General features: G+C 36.6%; 2 protein-coding genes across 2 annotated transcripts; both read left to right on the forward strand.

Annotated features, from left to right (window-relative positions):
* Positions 1–503: 503 nt before the first annotated feature.
* LOC122026380 (pentatricopeptide repeat-containing protein At4g28010-like) lies at positions 504–4,742 on the forward strand. Its single transcript, XM_042585076.1, has 2 exons — positions 504–2,623; positions 4,227–4,742. The coding sequence occupies exon 1, from the start codon at positions 558–560 to the stop codon at positions 2,565–2,567; it is 2,010 nt and encodes a 669-aa protein (XP_042441010.1). The 5' UTR covers positions 504–557; the 3' UTR covers positions 2,568–2,623; positions 4,227–4,742.
* Positions 4,743–6,087: 1,345 nt separating this feature from the next.
* Positions 6,088–16,958, forward strand: LOC122026408 (eukaryotic translation initiation factor NCBP-like). The gene is made up of 6 exons (XM_042585145.1): positions 6,088–6,412; positions 6,961–7,056; positions 7,135–7,239; positions 7,414–7,491; positions 16,496–16,615; positions 16,692–16,958. Exons 1-6 carry the CDS (start codon positions 6,266–6,268, stop codon positions 16,821–16,823), a joined length of 678 nt encoding a protein of 225 aa, XP_042441079.1. The 5' UTR covers positions 6,088–6,265; the 3' UTR covers positions 16,824–16,958.
* Positions 16,959–17,859: the final 901 nt, after the last annotated feature.

The raw sequence follows: 17,859 nt of genomic DNA on the forward strand, positions 1-17,859 counted from the left end.
TATTTTCTATCACAAATGCCCCTCATATTTTTCAAGTATAAATAATTTAAAAATGAGTATAATTTATGTTAATTTCAGTATTTTAAACTATAATCAAGTATATTTTCTACTAAATTGAGTTATGACTTTTTTTCCTTCTTACTATAATTCCTCCTAAATTCAGCATCATTTAAAGAAAATCTAGTATATTTTTCATCTAATTGAGTACCATTTAAAAAAATTTTAATATATTTTTCATCTAATTGAGGTGAAAAAAAGAATCGTACTTAATTTGATAGAAAATATACTAGATTCTAATTTAATGTAATAAATTTAAGAAAAATTATACCTATTTTATTTTTTTTATATTTAAAAATATTAGAAATGATTAGATAAATATATTTATTAAGGAGTGAAAATAAAGATTTTTACATGTAAAATTTTGTTTATCAAGAGCGACTGTACGTAAATTTTCCCAAAAAAATTAGGGAGGCTCAAGTTTTGCTTTTCTTAAAAAACATAAAAGGGCATCAAATTTCTTCTGACCTTGGATTCGTCGGAGGAAGTCAGGAAATCTCATGTCTCAGTTCAGATTTCTCACGAGCCGCCGCCACCTCAGCGCCTTAACCTCCCTGTTCTCCCAATCCCCAGAACCAAGCTCGGTCTCCAAGCACGTCGCTTGTGCTGTCTCCAATCCAGAAGGGAAGCAACCGCCGCCTCTCTCACCCAAGGCAACTGCCCCCAATCTATATGCTCTCGTTGATCTTATCGACTCCTTCCTGCAGGCTAAAAACCTCAAATCTGCTTTTTCGGCTGTGTGTTTGCTGTTCAAGAGCGGCCATGCGACGGACGCTTTCATTTTGAACCTTTTGGTGAAGGGTCTCTGCAAAGGCCTCTCCGTTTCCAAAGCCGTGCAGCTGTTCCGAGAGGTCGAGCGGAAGAAGTGGATTTTTCCCGACGTCGTCACTTATAACACTCTCATCAATGGCCTGTGCAAGGAGAAAAGGATGGAAGAAGCCATGGAGCTATGGAGAGAGATGGCGTCGGGAACTGGTCCTGGCTGCTCCCCGAACGCTGTCACCTACTCGACGCTTATGAATGGTCTCTCCAAGGCCGGAAGGGTGGAGGAAGCCATGTCCTTGCTGGATAACATGAAAAGGAGCGGGCTTGAAGCCGATGCGTATGTCTACGGTGCTCTTGTAAGTGGTCTATGTAACGCTGGCTCCGTGGACAAGGCCCTGGACCTCTTTCACGAAATGTCCCTGAAGGAGGTACGCTCAAGCCCACGCCCACATTTGGTCCTTTACAGCAGTTTGATTCACGGTCTATCCAAGCTTGGACGTTGGAAGGCGGCTAAAGATATGTTATATAACATGGCGAGTCAGGGAATCCGTCCCGATGTCATAACGTATACTAGCTTGATCGATGGCCTCTGCAAAGATGGAAAGAGCTCTGAGGCCCTGAAGCTGCTAGGTCTGATGGTGGAGAAAGGTGAAGAACCAAGCAATGTCACGTATAACGTCCTAATTAATCATCTGTGCAAGGATAACCTGGTTGATGATGCTTTTGAGTTCCTTGAGAAGATTACCAGGGAAGGAAAGTCACCGGATGTTGTTACTTACAATACACTAATCCAGGGTCTTTGCAATGTAGGCAAAACTGGTGAAGCATTGAAAGTGCTCGGTCAAATGCTTGATAGTAGATTTGGAGTTGAACCCGATTTGTGGACATTTAACACGGTTATACATGGACTTTGCAAGAGTCATTATGCTAGACTAGCCTTGAAGGTACAGAAGCTGATGGTACGTAGAGGGTACACCTGTAATCTGTTTACTTTCAATATGCTACTCGACGGACTCCTCAAGACGAAGGACGTTGAAGGGGCTATCTGCTTGAAAGGAGAGATGGACTGCCTAGGACTGGAGTCTAACTCCTTCACATACAGCATCCTTATAAATGGGCTCTGCAAAATGGGGCATGTTGAGGATGCAGAAAAGCTACTTGGTGAAATGAAGGGAAAAGGATTTTGTCCTACCTTACATGATTATAATTCTATAATGACAATACTGGCTAAGACAGATAGAATGGAGCAAGCACTGAGTTTATTCAATGAGATGCAGAAGCCTGATGTGGTTACCTTCACCATTTTAATTGATGCGGCATGCAAAACTGGAGATATGGATTTGGTAAAGGACTTATTTGTGGATATGCGTCAAAGTGATATCACTCCTGATTCAGTTACATATTTTGCATTAATAAATGGATTTGTTGAATCTGGAAAAACAGATGAAGCTATCCAAATGTTGGAGCACATGAATGGTAGTGGATTAGTTCCAAATGTTAAAATATATGATTCACTTATACATTGCCTCATAAAAAAAGGCGATACTAGAAAGATTGTTAGCTTGCTTCATCAAATGGCAGCAAATGATGTGGCTCTTGATACAAAGTTCATGTCAACCCTTTTGGATACCCTGTCATTTGATGGAGAAGACAAGACCCTATTGAAATCTTTGCCAAATTTCTCAAATGAATTGGCCGGAAGAACAAAATTCTCATGTCATGAATTGATGGAAAAGCTCCAATGATCTTGCCTTGAGCTCCGATTACCAGCTAGTGAGGCATCTTGAGTTGGAGAACGATTGTATGTGTCTTTTTCCTTTTCTTGCATACTAAACTTAGGACCAACACTTCACTGGATTAAGACTTTGTTGTTGGCTTTGCAATTTGTAGCAAACATTTGTATAGTTGGGAACTTGCGATCTCTTAACCTTTCCCCCCTTAAATTTTACTTCCGTGTATTATTTGATCTTGGCCAACATCATTCCTAGTTATTTCCTACATTACCTTGGTACTAGTATTAAATTAGTTTGCGTGCACATTTACAAATGAAGAAGAAAAAATACTTTAAATGGTTTTAGTCAAATTTTATTTCTCTTATCCGTTTGTAAAACCATGTTCAAGTAAACTAGCTATAGCCAATCTGTTTAATTTAATATTGAGGAGAATTAAATTGATTCATTAAAGTGCACACTCTTAACTGTGGCATCTCATCCAGATTGTCATGGTTTAAATCCTACGAAAAACTCTCAAACTGTTTGTAGTTTAAACCAATTGATATATTACATTCCAACCTTTTAAAGTGAGCCAAAAAAGAAAATTCAATTTGGAAAATCTGGTATATTGACAACTCTGATTGTTCTTTTTAGTATTCTTATTTCAGAAATGTCAAATTTTATACTTGTTTAGTAAATAAGCATTCTAAATGGTTTTTTTTTTTGGAATAAGAATTAGAATTCGATGTTTGGGCTGTTCAATATTATTAATCTGCAAGCAAAATATCTGTTTATTTGGATATAATGTTTTTCCAATATTCTTGCTCCTTGTCAAATGGACTCCATTAAATCAAAATGCAAGAAACATTATGTTGTTGGCTTAGGTAGTGTCACAACATTTTAGTGAATGCATTGTGTTATGATACTCTAAGCTAATAGCCAATTACTGAACTGGATTTTATCCAAAATACTTTGAGAATTATGTCAGTACCTGTGCCTGATTAGTATATATCTATTGTAATTTTTGTCTTGGAACATTTTCTTCCCTGACGGCACTTTGCTGATATCAGTTTTTCTATGTATACTTCAGCTACAATTTGTTTATTGTGGTATTAGAAACTTGATGTTGTATCCCCCAATTAACTCAAAACCCTTATCATGTCTGAAATTACGGTAAGAAAACTTCTATGTTAAAGTATATTAACTGGTTCATTAACATCTGTAGGATGATAATTTTAGCAATTGACCACTGGATAGACCACAGTATTAGTTGCAAGAGCTGCCTGCATTGGCTACCTTCATTTTGAAACTGTTATGAATGAACGGAGACTTGTATGGTTGTACCTTTCTCCTCATCAAAGATAAAAAAAAGTATTATCCTGCTCGAGTTTGCTTTGTAGGAATAGCCTTTACATATTGTTGCTGGTAATCGAGCAATGAAACAAGTTGGTTTCGTCTGCCATTCATGTTCAGCAATTGTTGGTCCATGCAGAATGTCACCAAAACTTTTCTCATTCATACTACTTTTATACTCTATGATGTGAATGTCCTTACTGCTTGCACTTTTCAGTCACTCATATGTCAATTAAGAATGTTATGTGCATTTGGAGTATAACTGTTTAGTGAACCACCTGTTTTTGTTAGTGAACCCTTTATCAATCTATTACATTTACGTCTCATATCTTTTGACAGGAATATGGATTTCCAATTTCATGCTTTATGCAAAAAGAAGCATGAGTATTCAAGTTCATCATGAGAAGCAGCTGTTGCAGGAGTCTATAACCAGCAACTTTGCAAGTGGTTTACTGAAACAACATTCTGGATGCTCTCTCTTAGCAGGCTGCTCCAGAGTTCCATTTTGAGATCCATACTGAATACTTTGCCATTACCAAACAACAAACGCTTGCATCAAATAAAGCAGCATGGAATTCATGCACTTTCGATAAACATTGTTTCTGAGATGAACAGACACTCTCAGGCCTCTCCGATCTCTACTTTGTCCAGGATTTTTGTGAGCTTGCTGCATTAGGGCTGTAAACGAGTCGAGCCGAGTTTTAGGATGTTTAAGCTTGTTTAATAAGATAATCGAGCCAAGTCGAGCCGAGCTTAAAATGAACCAATCTTTTGAAATGAGTGTTCAAGCTTGACTTGGTTTAATTTTTATGAGCTTGAGTTTGTTTGAAATTTGGTTTGAGTTTGATTCGTTTAGATGTTATCAAGCTCTCAATTCAAGCTTGGCTTGAGCTTGGTTCGAGCTTGACTTGAGTTTGGTTCGAGCTTGAGTTTGATTTGAACTTGGTTTATTTAGATGTTATCAAGTTCTCAATTCAAGTTTATTTGATTATTTGAGACTTTTAATTGTTTGATTATTATTAAGATTGATAATTTAAATTTATTTTATTTTATTTTATTCTTTATTTAGCATATTGTACCTCTTAAATTTAAAGGTAAGTTCTATAAAATCGCAGTTAGACCTACTATGTTATATGGAGATGAATGTTGGGTTATGACTCGAGCACACGAGCAGAAGATGAGAGTTGCAGAGATGAGGATGCTAAGGTGGATGTGTGGGCATATGAAGATGGACAAAATTGGAAATGAGAGCATTAGAGAGAAAGTCGGAGTTGCATCTATTGAGGAAAAACTCTGAAAGACGCGTTTAAGATGGTACGGACATGTACTTAGACGACCAATAAATGCTCCAGTTAGGTGATGTGAAACTATGATAAACATGCATATCAAACGAAGAAGAGGAAGATCAAAAAAGACTTGGTTAGCAATAATAAAATAAGATAAAATTTATTTAAATATAGATGATGATATAATAGTAGATAGAGTTCAATGGCGTAAAAAGATTTATACAGCCGACCTCACCTAGTGGGAAAAGGCTTGGTTGTTGTTGTGTTTATTTAGCATATTGAAAAGAGTTTTATTAATAAATATGATTTGTGAACATTGTTCACAAATGTTGTTTACGAAAATTGTTCATGTACGTTATGAGCTGAACACATATCTGTTCAAACTTGTTTGTTTAACTTAATGAAATGTTCAAATTTATTTATTTAATTAATTATATATATATTAAATAAATATAAATAAATTTTTATCAAGTCGAACGTTAAATTTATTTACGAACATTTAATTTATTTACAGTTCGGTGCTGCATGGTGAGACGTTTACTATTCACAGCAATTATAGTGCGCACTCGTTCCCTAGATGTTTTGGAAAGGCGCGAACCTTAACAGCTCCGTTGCAACTAAATTTTGCAATTTATAATTTATAAATATGTGTGGCAATTGATATTGTGACACAAATTTCTTGAGCAGTGTTTGTAAAAGTAATTGTTTGTCTTAAAATATATTTTTTAAAAAATATATATTTCTGGTTTTTTAATATAAAAATGATGATTTTATATTAAAGGTACACCTAGAATTACTTCGATGGTTATTTTTAATAGTTTTTAATTTAAAAATAAATTATACATTAATTTAAATTTGAGAATTGTTGAAAGTTGTAGGGTATATAAGTAAAATTTACCCGTTCCGAAATGTCGTGGAAAAGGAAAAAATCTCAGCGACAACCGAATCACAAGCGGAAAAAAACCCTTGCGGCCCGTGCTGCTTCTGCTGGAGAACGACCCTCCGGATTTTCTTCGCTGCTCTTCCACCTTCGTTGACTGGAGTGCTTCGATTCTTATCCGGTAAAAAGGAAGCAAGATCGAGAAAGGGACCATGGAGCACACCGAGGAAGCGGATATTAAGGGTTCCGTCTCGCCCCCTCCCACAGATACCACTGAAGCCGCCGCCGAAGCGGAGAGCGATGTAGTCGAACGCGACCGCTATTCTCGCGAGATCAAAGCTGGTCTCCATCCTTTGAAGGTTTCTTCTTTTCATATCATCCTTCCCGTGGCGTTTGCATTTCCCAGGAAAAACAAAAATCTTTGTTTACCCCTATGAGTGATCTCGATTGTACTTGTTTTTTGCCGATTGATTTGATTAGGCTCGTTATGCGACAAATTCATACTGACCTCTCTTTGAGGATGGTAAAATGAAGTTGGAATTTCTCGTCAGATTAGTGAACATTAGAGATCTGTATCCTGGGTGTAAGGGTGAATGATAGCATAGGCATAGCGTCGATTCCTTGAATTTTTTATTGACAGAACCCTAGGATGATGAAGTTCTGTATTTTCTTTCTTATGGTCATGCAATAGACTTACTTCCTTTCTGGGTATCTGAAAATTGGATTAAATGATCAGTGCTTCTAGGAAATATGTGGCTAGCTATTAAGTCTATTCTCGATTGGCTAGCTAGTTATGTTATTTTATGTTACTTTGATGAGAAAGTTCGAGGGATCTTGGATTCCTTAAGAGAATTTTATCTGATTTCATCTTTTATATATAATCGTAAAGTTCTTTAATTGTGTTCAGCATAAGTTTGTGTTTTGGTATTCTCGCCGAACTCCTGGAGTACGTTCACAAACATCATACGAGGATAACATAAAGAAAATTGTGGAATTTAGTACGGTATGTTCCTTCTTGGAAGATTGCAATGTGATCCCCTTTTATCTATCAAAGTATATAGTATTTTGTTTCCTATTACAGGTTGAAGGGTTTTGGGTTTGCTATTGCCATCTAGCACGGCCTGCCTCGCTACCAAGCCCAACAGATGTCCATCTTTTCAAAGAGGGTATTAGGCCTCTGTGGGAGGTACTTCATTTTTCTTCTGCAATTTATTTATCATCTCTTCATTTTCCCCCATTTTCTTAAGATGTATAAGTGGAATTCAAGAAAATCCACAATTTTTTTTTTTGCATATTTACTAAGCTCATAGCACAATCATTTTTCTCCAATGTTTTTTTTTTTTAAATTTGATTTGATCAGGATGCTGCAAACCGTAATGGTGGTAAGTGGATATTGCGATTCAAAAAGGTTGTTTCAGGTCGTTTTTGGGAAGATTTGGTAAGGGAAAGAAAACATTTTCTCTAAATTGTACACTATTTAATTTCTTCTGATTAGATTTGAGAATATATGTGTGCTTTCCTATTTGTTTTCTCAGTTTTTGCTTCATGTTGTAGTGTTTCTATCACATGATTTATTAACTGCCTAGCTCTTAGTTGGTTTACCAATGCAAAGCAAACATATGACTTTTGATGCTCTATATATTCCTCAACTTTAGTCCATGGAACTGCTTTAAGATTCATCTGTCAAATCAGTATATATTATGTGTTTGTTTGATCGTTCAGAACTCATTTCTTTTTGTTGCTTCAACTATCATGGTACTATGTATGGGTATGATAAGGTCCAAGTTACTGAACATGTTTGAATCTTTTCTGGGAAATCAAATTTATTCATGCAATTTGATTTGGGGTTTTCTTGTTTAGAATTCAATTTAAGTAGATTCCTCCTCCTTCCAACTGCAAGAGCTGGATGAATCCAATCCTTACGGAGCATGATCTGAGGCGTGCTCCCTACTGACTCATTGAGGATGGGAGAGGAGCGAGTGATAATGATGCGCTCGGAGAAAAAAGTAGGTCTAACCGGATTAGAGACCTCTGCGCATCTATTAGGAATGAGGGTATATATATATATATATATATATAATTTATTATCTCTACCCTGTGTTTACAAGAGTATGTGCTGCCATTTTTTCATGCCTTTCACTCTACTTAAATCCACACGAGTGTAGCAAAGAAACAAGTTGTATTAAAAAAAATACAAAGGTTGTAGTACACAGCTAATTTTATGAAAATTTTAATTTCTTTTTCTGCCTAATTTAGATAATCTTATAATACACAATAAGTTAATATTAGATTATGAGTTTTTTCCAGTAAGTTTTCCAGTAATATTAGATAATCTTGTAGTTGTGCTTGCTTCCAGATGCTTAACTGTGAGTACTTTTTCTTGTTTCTATGGTTGTTTTTTAGGCTTTAATTCAAAATCAGAATCCTCAAACTTAATGTTTGATTGTTATTGTTTGGCCAAGCAAAGTTTTTGACAGAATCATAGGTAGCTGTAACTTGTCTAATATGGGAGCTCCAAAGATTGGTCTAAGTTGTTGGATTTAGTGGGATTTCTGGAACTTTTTTTTTTTTTGGTTCTACTATATGCCCTATAGGGGTCAATTGGGTTATGGCTAATATAGGAACTTCAATGATTATTGACTCACCAGCAAAACCATGGTTGAACCAGCCAGGAGAAACCTATCCCAGGTTCCCAACATTGACTTCATTTATACCTAATAGACCAAACTGTAAACTGTACCAAATATGTTTATAATGACTTCACCCATGACAGTTTATATGATCTAGAGGAGTACTCATCATGTTCTCAAATCATATCACTGCAGTATTGTGGCAATCAGTTGTTAGGTTCTTTAGTGTACTTGTATTGGGTGTTGTTGGTTGGAATACACTAGTGTGTTGGATCGAATGAGTGCGATAGAGAGGGGGGGGGGGGGTGAATATCGCGCTTTTAAAATTTTTCTTTTACTTTAAAAACAAAATCGTGCAGCGGAAAAGTAGAGAACAGATTCGGTTACTTGGTTCGGAGCCTAGGTCGACTCTTACTCCAAGGCCCGCGATCCTTGACCGCACCGATGGGCAATCCACTAAGTCTCTTTTTTCCGAAAGCTCCGAAAGAAGCAGTGCGTACAAAAGATGAGTAAGATAGTAACAACCTACTATCTTACTTGAGTTAATTACAATGCAAGTTTATAATAAAAATATATCGACAATTTGATTTAGGATGTAGCTTGGTCGACACTTCTGGATGGAGTAGCTTGCAAGTTGTAGAGCAGTAGCACGATCAACAGAAGCTTCCATAGAGATGAATTTCAAATCAAAACAGTGTTACTCAGCCCTGGACCTCGAGCTCTCTTTTATAAGAACCGTCGACGTTCGGTCGACCGATCCATGGGTTCGGTCGACCGAATCCGCTCCCTTCCTTATGAGATTCGTTGAGATCTGATCTTCGAGCATTAACTGATCTTTAATGGTTCGGTCGACCGATAACCGTGTTCGATCGACCGAATGGTGAACTTCCCTTCTCGTTGAGATTCGCACTTAATGCTCCATTAATGCTTTTACTGTTCGGTCGACCGAACCTCATTTTCGGTCGACTGATCATGCTTTGATACCATGTTTGCGATCCTGATCTGTTTTGCCAAATTTGCTTGTTCGAATGTTCGGTCGATTGATAAAATGCCTTTTTCGGTCGACTGAACCTCCTGTTCAGTCGACTAAACCCTTGGTAAAATGAAGGTTTCTGAGTGCTGGTCGCGTGGCCGCTAACAGAGCTTGATTCTGAGTTCTGATTCAAAAGTTATGACCATTTGAAGTTCAAGGGGTCATATGATTCTGCAACACAAAGTTAGTTCGATATAACAATAATATTCCAGCAAAACAAAGTTAGCACAGTTATAATACATGAGTAGTAATATGCATGAGTATAACAGTTAGTACTGTCTTGATCTCAACTTGGAAACCTTCCCGGTTTCTTCAATTGGATCAGCGACCTTAGGTTGTTCCCTTCATGAACCCGACCTCACTGTCGCTCTTCCAGTTATTTATCTCAACCTACCTGCCAAACATTGAGTCCTCCAGACCTGTTTGGACTTTACTGTCTGGTCATGACTAGGGCTTTCCCGATTGAGTAAATAGCCTGCACACTTAGCCAAATCATCAGATTATAACAAGACTTAACTTGAACTAAGTTTCAAAATAAAATTTAATTAAGTTTTTAAAATAAATTTAATTAAGTGTTTTTATTAAGTTTTAAAATAATTTTAATTAAATTTTAAAATAGTTTTTTAATTAAGTTTTAAAATAATTATTTATTTATTGAAAAAGGTTATTGAATCCGTATTAGATTCAAACTTAGCTTTGGGTTAATCAACCAGGCTTCCTAAGGATAAGTTTTCAGTTCAGTGGCGAGGTATATGTCCTTCTTGTGTATCAACGGTGGACCACTTGCTGAAGACTTTCCAAACTGTTCCCGCTCAAAAAACTTAATACTAAATTTTGGTCTAACTAGCCCATGTTTAACTGGGGTAGCTTCGGTCAGATCCACTAGGTCTAGTGCACCAGGTAGAATACACAAGATTCAGCCTAGACATGCCTTCGACAAAGTTTCCTTAACGTACTATCATCTCAATTCATTCCGATGCTATGTTGTAGGTTTTGGTAAGTCTTTTTTATCTAACCGTTCTAAGCATAAGTAAACCTAATCCTAAGTGTATGAGTTTGGTTAATCATGTTGGTTGAATTGTCTTTCTAGTTGCTCTCAGTCATAGCTTAGATAAGGTCTATCTAAGTAGTGAATTTGACTCTTAGGGATTAAATAAAAATTTGGTTTAATTGGTTTGGTTAAATATTTTATTGGAACCCATGCTTGGGCTTGACTTATAACATTTTGACTGATTAAAGATAAGTATGGTTTGTTTGTTTTATTTGATTTATAATTGAGTCCCGATTTGTTGTACGTAGCTCGTTGCGACCCAAGTACCATATTTAAACGCTTGGATCCCAGTTTGAACTTTTCCAACATTTTCTTGAGTTGCTCGACTTGTCCTTTCAAGTTGGAATTTTCTTCCTCAAGTTTTGTAACTTGAGTCGAAGTTCCAACTTGAACATGATTAGTCGAGTCACTCAAGTTAACTTGCTTCTTAAGGTGGTCTATTTCCTTAAGTAGCAAGTTATTTTGTTTTTCAGATTTTGTTAATTTTTTAAACAAGCATTTAATTACTTTCAACATTTCAGACTTCGAATTGAAAGTTACCTTATCGGATCCTTCGAAAACGGATGCAAATCCGTGGCTTGTCTTAGACTCGTCGTCCAACTCTGACTCGTACTCATCTTCGGACTCTGACTCGTACTCATCTTCAGACTCGGATTCAGACTCTTCTGTCCTTGCCATAAATGCTATATGACTCAAGTGCTTTGGTTCTGATTTTGTTTTGGGCTTAGCTTCCTTATTTGGACCTGCATACAAAGCTAACCCTTTCTTGGTTTGACTCAAGTTAGTCTGCTCATGTAATGTTAATTCACAAAATAATTCATCTAATTTAATAGTAGAAGGATCCTTCGCAACTTTATAGGCATCTATAATAGATGTCCATAAGGAGTTTCGAGGGAATGAGTTAAGTGTATACTTGATGATATCACGATTCTCGAGTTGATGGCCGATGATATGTAGTCCTCCCTTAATCCTCATGTGTAGTTGGCTTGCCGACTCACCATCTTGCATTTTAATATTTAGTAATGAATTTAATAAAAGATCACGCTTTATTACCTTTGTCTCGTTTGTCCCTTCATGTAGTTTGACTAACTTATCCCACAACTCTTTTGCATTCTCGAAGAGGCCGACTCGTTTTAATTCTTCTTTTGATAATCCACATTGTAAAGTGTTGAGTGCCTTTGAATCAATTTGTACTTTCTTCTTTATTTCTTCTGTCCATTCCTCTAGGTTGTTGACTAGTGATGTGTAGCCGCATCGGATAATGAACCATTGATCAATGTCTGTTTTGAGAAAAACTTCCATCCTCTTTCTCTAGTATGGGAAATCGCTTCCATCGAATAGCGGAGGACGCACGGTCGAATATCCCTCAGATTGTGCCATTTGTTCTTGCACCAAAAGTTGAGAAACAAAAAGAATTTCCAAGACTCTCGTATTGGGATTAGTAGTGCTGGAAAAAGAAATAAGAAAAGAAAGAAAATTCTAAAAGAAAAAGAAAAGGAATAAGTGAAAAGAAAAAGTTTTAAAAGTGTTTTGAAAAACGGTTAAGTAATTTCAGAGCTACGAGGTTTTGATACCAATTGTTGGATCGAATGAGTGCGATAGAGGGGGGGGGGGTGAATATCGCGCTTTTAAAACTTTTCTTTTACTTTAAAAACAAAGTCGTGCAGCGGAAAAGTAGAGAACAGATTCAATTACTTGGTTCGAAGCCTAGGTCGACTCCTACTCCAAGGCCCACGATCTTGACCGCACCGATGGGCAATCCACTAAGTCTCTTTTTTCCGAAAGCTCGGAAAGAGGCAGTGCGTACAAAAGATGAGTAAAATAGTAACAGCCTACTATCTTACTTTAGTTAATTACAATGCATGCTTATAATAAAAATATACCGACAATTTGATTTAGGATACAGCTTGGGCGGCACTTCTGGATGGAGTAGCTTGCAAGTTGTAGAGCAGTAGCACGATCAGCAGAAGCTTCCACATAGATGAATTTCAAACCCCAACAGTGTTACTCAGCCCTGGATCTCGAGCTCTCTTTTATAAGAACCGTCGACGTTCGGTCGATCGATCCTTAGGTTCGATCGACCGAACCCGCTCCCTTCCTTCTGTGATGAGATTCGTTGAGATCTGATCTTCGAGCATTAACTGATCTTTAATGGTTCAGTCGACCGATAATCGTGTTCGGTCGACCGAATGATGGACTTCCCTTCTCGTCGAGATTCGCACTTAATGCTCCATTAATGCTTTTATTGTTCGGCCGACTGAACCTCATTTTCGGTCGACCGATCATGCTGTGATACCATGTTTGCGATCCTGATCTGTTTTGCCAAATTTGCCTGTTCGGTCGACTGATAAAATGCCTTTTTTGGTCGACTGAACCTCCTGTTCAGTCGATTGAACCCCTAGTAAAATGAAGGTTTCTGAGTGCTGGTCGCGTGGCCGCTGACAGAGCCTGATTCTGAGTTCTGATTCAAAAGTTATGACCATTTGAAGTTCAAGGGTTCATATGATTCTGCAACACAAAGTTAGTTCGATATAACAATAATATTCCAGCAAAACAAAGTTAGCACAGTTATAATACATGAGTAGTAATATGCATGAGTATAACAGTTAGTACTGTCTTGATCTCAAATTGGAAACCTTCCCGGTTTCTTCAATTGGATCAGCGACCTTAGGTTGTTCCCTTCAGGAACCCGACCTCACTGTCGCTCTTCCAGTTATTTATCTCAACCTACCTGCCAAACATTGAGTCCTCCAGACCTGTTTGGACTTTACTGTCTGGTCATGACTAGGGCTTTCCCGATTGAGTAAATAGCCTGTACACTTAGCCAAATCATCAGATTAAAACAAGACTTAACTTGAACCTTTGACAACATCAAAACTCAGGTTTGATTCTAGTGCACTTTGCACCAACATAGTGTACTTGTATGGTTTTCGAGTGTTGCAACTTGAAGATTACCAGAGTGGGACTTTGGCTTCGTGATGGAGCCCACATGAAAGGAATCTAAATTGTTGTGGTTCTCGATTGAGCTTTATATGCTGCCAACTCAAAATGATTTTAGGTAGAGTGACTAGATATTATAAAGGATGTCAAGTATAAATGTCGGGAAAGGGGTTGATTGTGTGATATCCGTAAATGCGCGACCATCGTTAAATAATAAAATATCGTTCGCTGAACTGTAAATCGAATACTAATTCAAATCGCGAAGCAGATTATCTAAAGCAATTGAAGTTGACAGAATCATGAGAGAAAGAAAACAAACTAAGAAAGCAAGAAGAGTTTGCGGGAGAAAATCAATTTTGGGAAGTAATTCTAGGACTGCAGTTTCGCCACGATGATCATTAACACCTTAAATGTTATTCACTCTTTTACGTATGTGTTTGATAATTATGAAGGTGGTTTATCTCGAGATACCCGATATAGACTTTTGGAGTAATACCGGTGTACCTACCCATATGTGGTGCCTATTGTCAAGATAACCTTCCTAAAGCGATCACTTTCTTAGGTGGCCTTCTAGGTGTTATCCCTTATTTTGTGATGTCGAATTGGGGTAAACCTATTAAGCTCTGTGATAGTTATTGGTGCTCTTGTGAGGTTTCGAATTACTTTCATGAACAACCCCTTAGGTCTTGAACTTTAGGGGTCGGGGAATTGGGGTCACCTCTCGGCCTTGCCCGACCTCCCGTGGGATATGAAAATGCATGCGAGTGTCATAGTTATGTATGCATACTAAAGTCGGATCATAAACCAAACACGTCATGTGATAAAAGAGATGAATAAATATTAAATGCATGTCTACAATTAATTGGGCAACTTTCTCATCCTAAAATCAAAAGAACTACTTCATAAAGATGGAGTTACAATACAAAAAAGCATTCTACAACTCAAATCAAAGAGAAAAGAGGGAAAACTTAGTCATCATGTGTGTCGATGTCTTTGGATGAACTCCAAGCTCTTGGGAAGATGGAATCTCTACAGCTCTTTGGAAATGACACTCACCTAGGATTCTTTGTCACTAGCAAACCCCTCCTTAGGGAAGGGTAGAACCTCTTGATCCCTCGATGCCTCCAATAGATACCCCTTTTTCCTTTTTATAACCTCTAAGGATACCAAAATTAATAAACTTCCCAAAAAAGTTAGGGGCACTTTCCTAAAATACAAAATTTCCATAAAAATAAGAGATTGCCGCCACATAGTCCACGGTCATGTTGGGCAGCACGGCTTGGCCGTGTGACACTCTGGATGTCTCCTCATCAAACAACAGAGAAGAACATGCCCGCCCGTGTTTCTTGCGGGAAGTTCGGTTGTCGATCTATTTCGTGCTTAACTCTTCAAATGATGCACGGTTGTGTCTCCTCAGTCGACATGGCTAGACCGTGCATCTTGCTGGAAAATCACATTCCAAAGTTTTTTTGTCTCCATTTTAGCTCCACATTCATGTTATGTCAATAAAAACATGCGAAGAACAGTTCTTTGAAAAAAGGAAGAAAACATATACATGGAATACACACATCACGAGACATCTCCAATTTTTCTCATATTGAAAATTAGAGAATTTATATATCCTGGTGTATAATTAGGGCGGACCACATAAGTTTTATTCCTACATCAAGCTTTTTGTCAGACTATATCACTATTATTATTTAAATTAATTAAAATTATTTTTTATTACATTGCCCTTTTTTTGTTTTCTTCTACTCCTTCCACCTTAGTAGGTTCAATTATCTAACTATTGAATCTATTGGTCATATTTATTCCTAACAATTCAACACTTAGATCCATAATGTAAGATAGGTCATAGCGCAATATTAGTTTTCGTATTGTCTAAGGGCACAATAATCACACAAAACACAAGAAGTTACTTTTCATTTCGACCATCATCAATATTGTCTCCCCGTTGAAATATAGATTTAGGGTATGTAAAACTTATACTATTGCATTGTCATTCATCTCAACTATCCTTTTGCTACTGAAACATACATTTACTTTTTGTTCTAGTCGTATTAAAATGTTTTGTTTTTAAAAATTTGATCGAATTATATTTTCATCAATTAACACAACGTCACATGGATTAACAAAAAAAAACAGACCAAGGAATCACTCTTGGGCTTTCCTTGCCACATCTTATGTGTGATAATCTGATAAGCGCACAGCTGGCTAATGGTTTTTGAAGCTTTAGAATTAATGACATTAACTTGATGTCAGTGCATTGCATGCCAATTTTCTTATGAAAAAGGCAGGTCTGGTTCTACATCACTGTATAGTGGAAACTAAATAAATATAATATCTATAATTAATGACGTTTATTGTGGTATCCATATGAATTTCATTCTTGTGAAAAAGACAGGTTGCGTGAATACTGGAAATTAAAGTGATATTATAATGGAAGGTTTTGGATGAGGAGAGTATAGATGTTAGAATCAGATAAAGCTAAACTGTTTTTCCCTTTCCTAGATGCCAAAATCCATACAATCAATTTGATCCTGTAACTGTTCTGATCTTTATCCTGAAATGGTACCATAAGTGAGTTGGAATTTAGTTATAGTTTTTTTTTGGGTGCTATTTATTGGCCTATTAACCTGTTTCGTGAGAGCTTAATTTTATTTTCTTGAAGTCTAGATGATATACTGTCTTCATTGACAACATCTCTACTCTGTTTTTTTTAAAAAATAATAAAAATAAATCACCGCATTGTGCGTCTAATTTTGTTTGGTTTTGTTTGAGTATATAGATAATGGCACTAGTTGGTAACCAACTTGACTTTGGTGACGACGTTTGTGGTGCTGTGTTGAGCATCCGTCTCAACGAGGACATTTTAAGTGTTTGGAACCGAAATGCATCAGACCAAAAGGTTTTGTATCTCGATCAGATTTAACTTGACATATTGATCTGAATTTAGATGATGACACTGGTTTTTATGTGTCTAGGGTGTGATGGCTCTGAGGGACTCCATCAAGCGGCACCTAAAACTGCCACAGAGCTACTTAATGGAGTACAAACCGCATGATGCTTCGCTACGTGACAACTCGTCATATAGGAATACTTGGTTAAGAGGATAGGCATCGTAACCTTGTTGTTTGCCTGATTATGGAGAACTCAGAACAATTCTCTTCTACAGCTTTAATCTAAAAATGTTGGAACTGTTTGTGACAGATGATTTCCAATAACTGGGACCTTGTTTTCTTCTGGATTAATCTTTGGTGTTTGATTCCATTTGCTGGCTAATATCTTAAACACCCAATTGTCTTATTCTTGTGCGGTGCGTAGCTGATATTTCGTTAGATGGTCTTCATACATTCGTTGAATTCGGCCAGGTTCAGACACTGATTGTTGCAGTATACCAAATACTCGAACTCTGCGTTGGCTTGAGAATTAACTCAACCGTGCTCGCAGATTGGGATGATCTGGGTAAATCGACTGAATTGCATATTTTATGAAGCTTTAACTTATTAATTCTTTCATTTATCATTTATATTTTTATTATATTTCTAATTTTGAAACAGAAGAAGAAACACATTGTGGGCGACATGCATGCAGTCTGCTCCATTTATTGGTTCACAGTCGTATCTTCCACTGATAGAAAAACAAATATTGCAACTTCCAAATAATGTCTAAATCCCTGACAATCGTTTAGAAGAAATTAAGGTAGGCTTGATTGAAGAATATTGTTTATAAATTTTGATTATCTATCTAAAATTTTAATCCTATTTGATTAAAGTAATAAGTGATTCTAGAGTATATTTGTCATATCATTAAATAGGGAATATAATTTGGAATGTAATTATTTTAAAAGTGTGAGTTTTATGTGATTTCGGGATTAAAAAATTATTTTTTAAAAAATAAGTATTTTAAAAGTTGAATCAATTTTTTATGTTTTATTTCTGTAATATTAATTAAAATTATGTATGATTTCTTGAATGGAACGCTGTAGGATAAACTAAAAATAGGGCACAATTCAAGATGGCGACTTATATTTTTGAAAATATGAAAAGGAATCTCACTCAAACTCATAAACCCATTTTATCCTTTTATTTTGTATTTTTTTTAATAAAAATAATAATTTTAAAAACAAATCATTTAATCTTTTATTTTATA

The sequence above is a fragment of the Zingiber officinale genome, chromosome 10A (genome assembly GCF_018446385.1).
Source record: "Zingiber officinale cultivar Zhangliang chromosome 10A, Zo_v1.1, whole genome shotgun sequence".
NCBI classification, from domain to species: domain Eukaryota; kingdom Viridiplantae; phylum Streptophyta; class Magnoliopsida; order Zingiberales; family Zingiberaceae; genus Zingiber; species Zingiber officinale.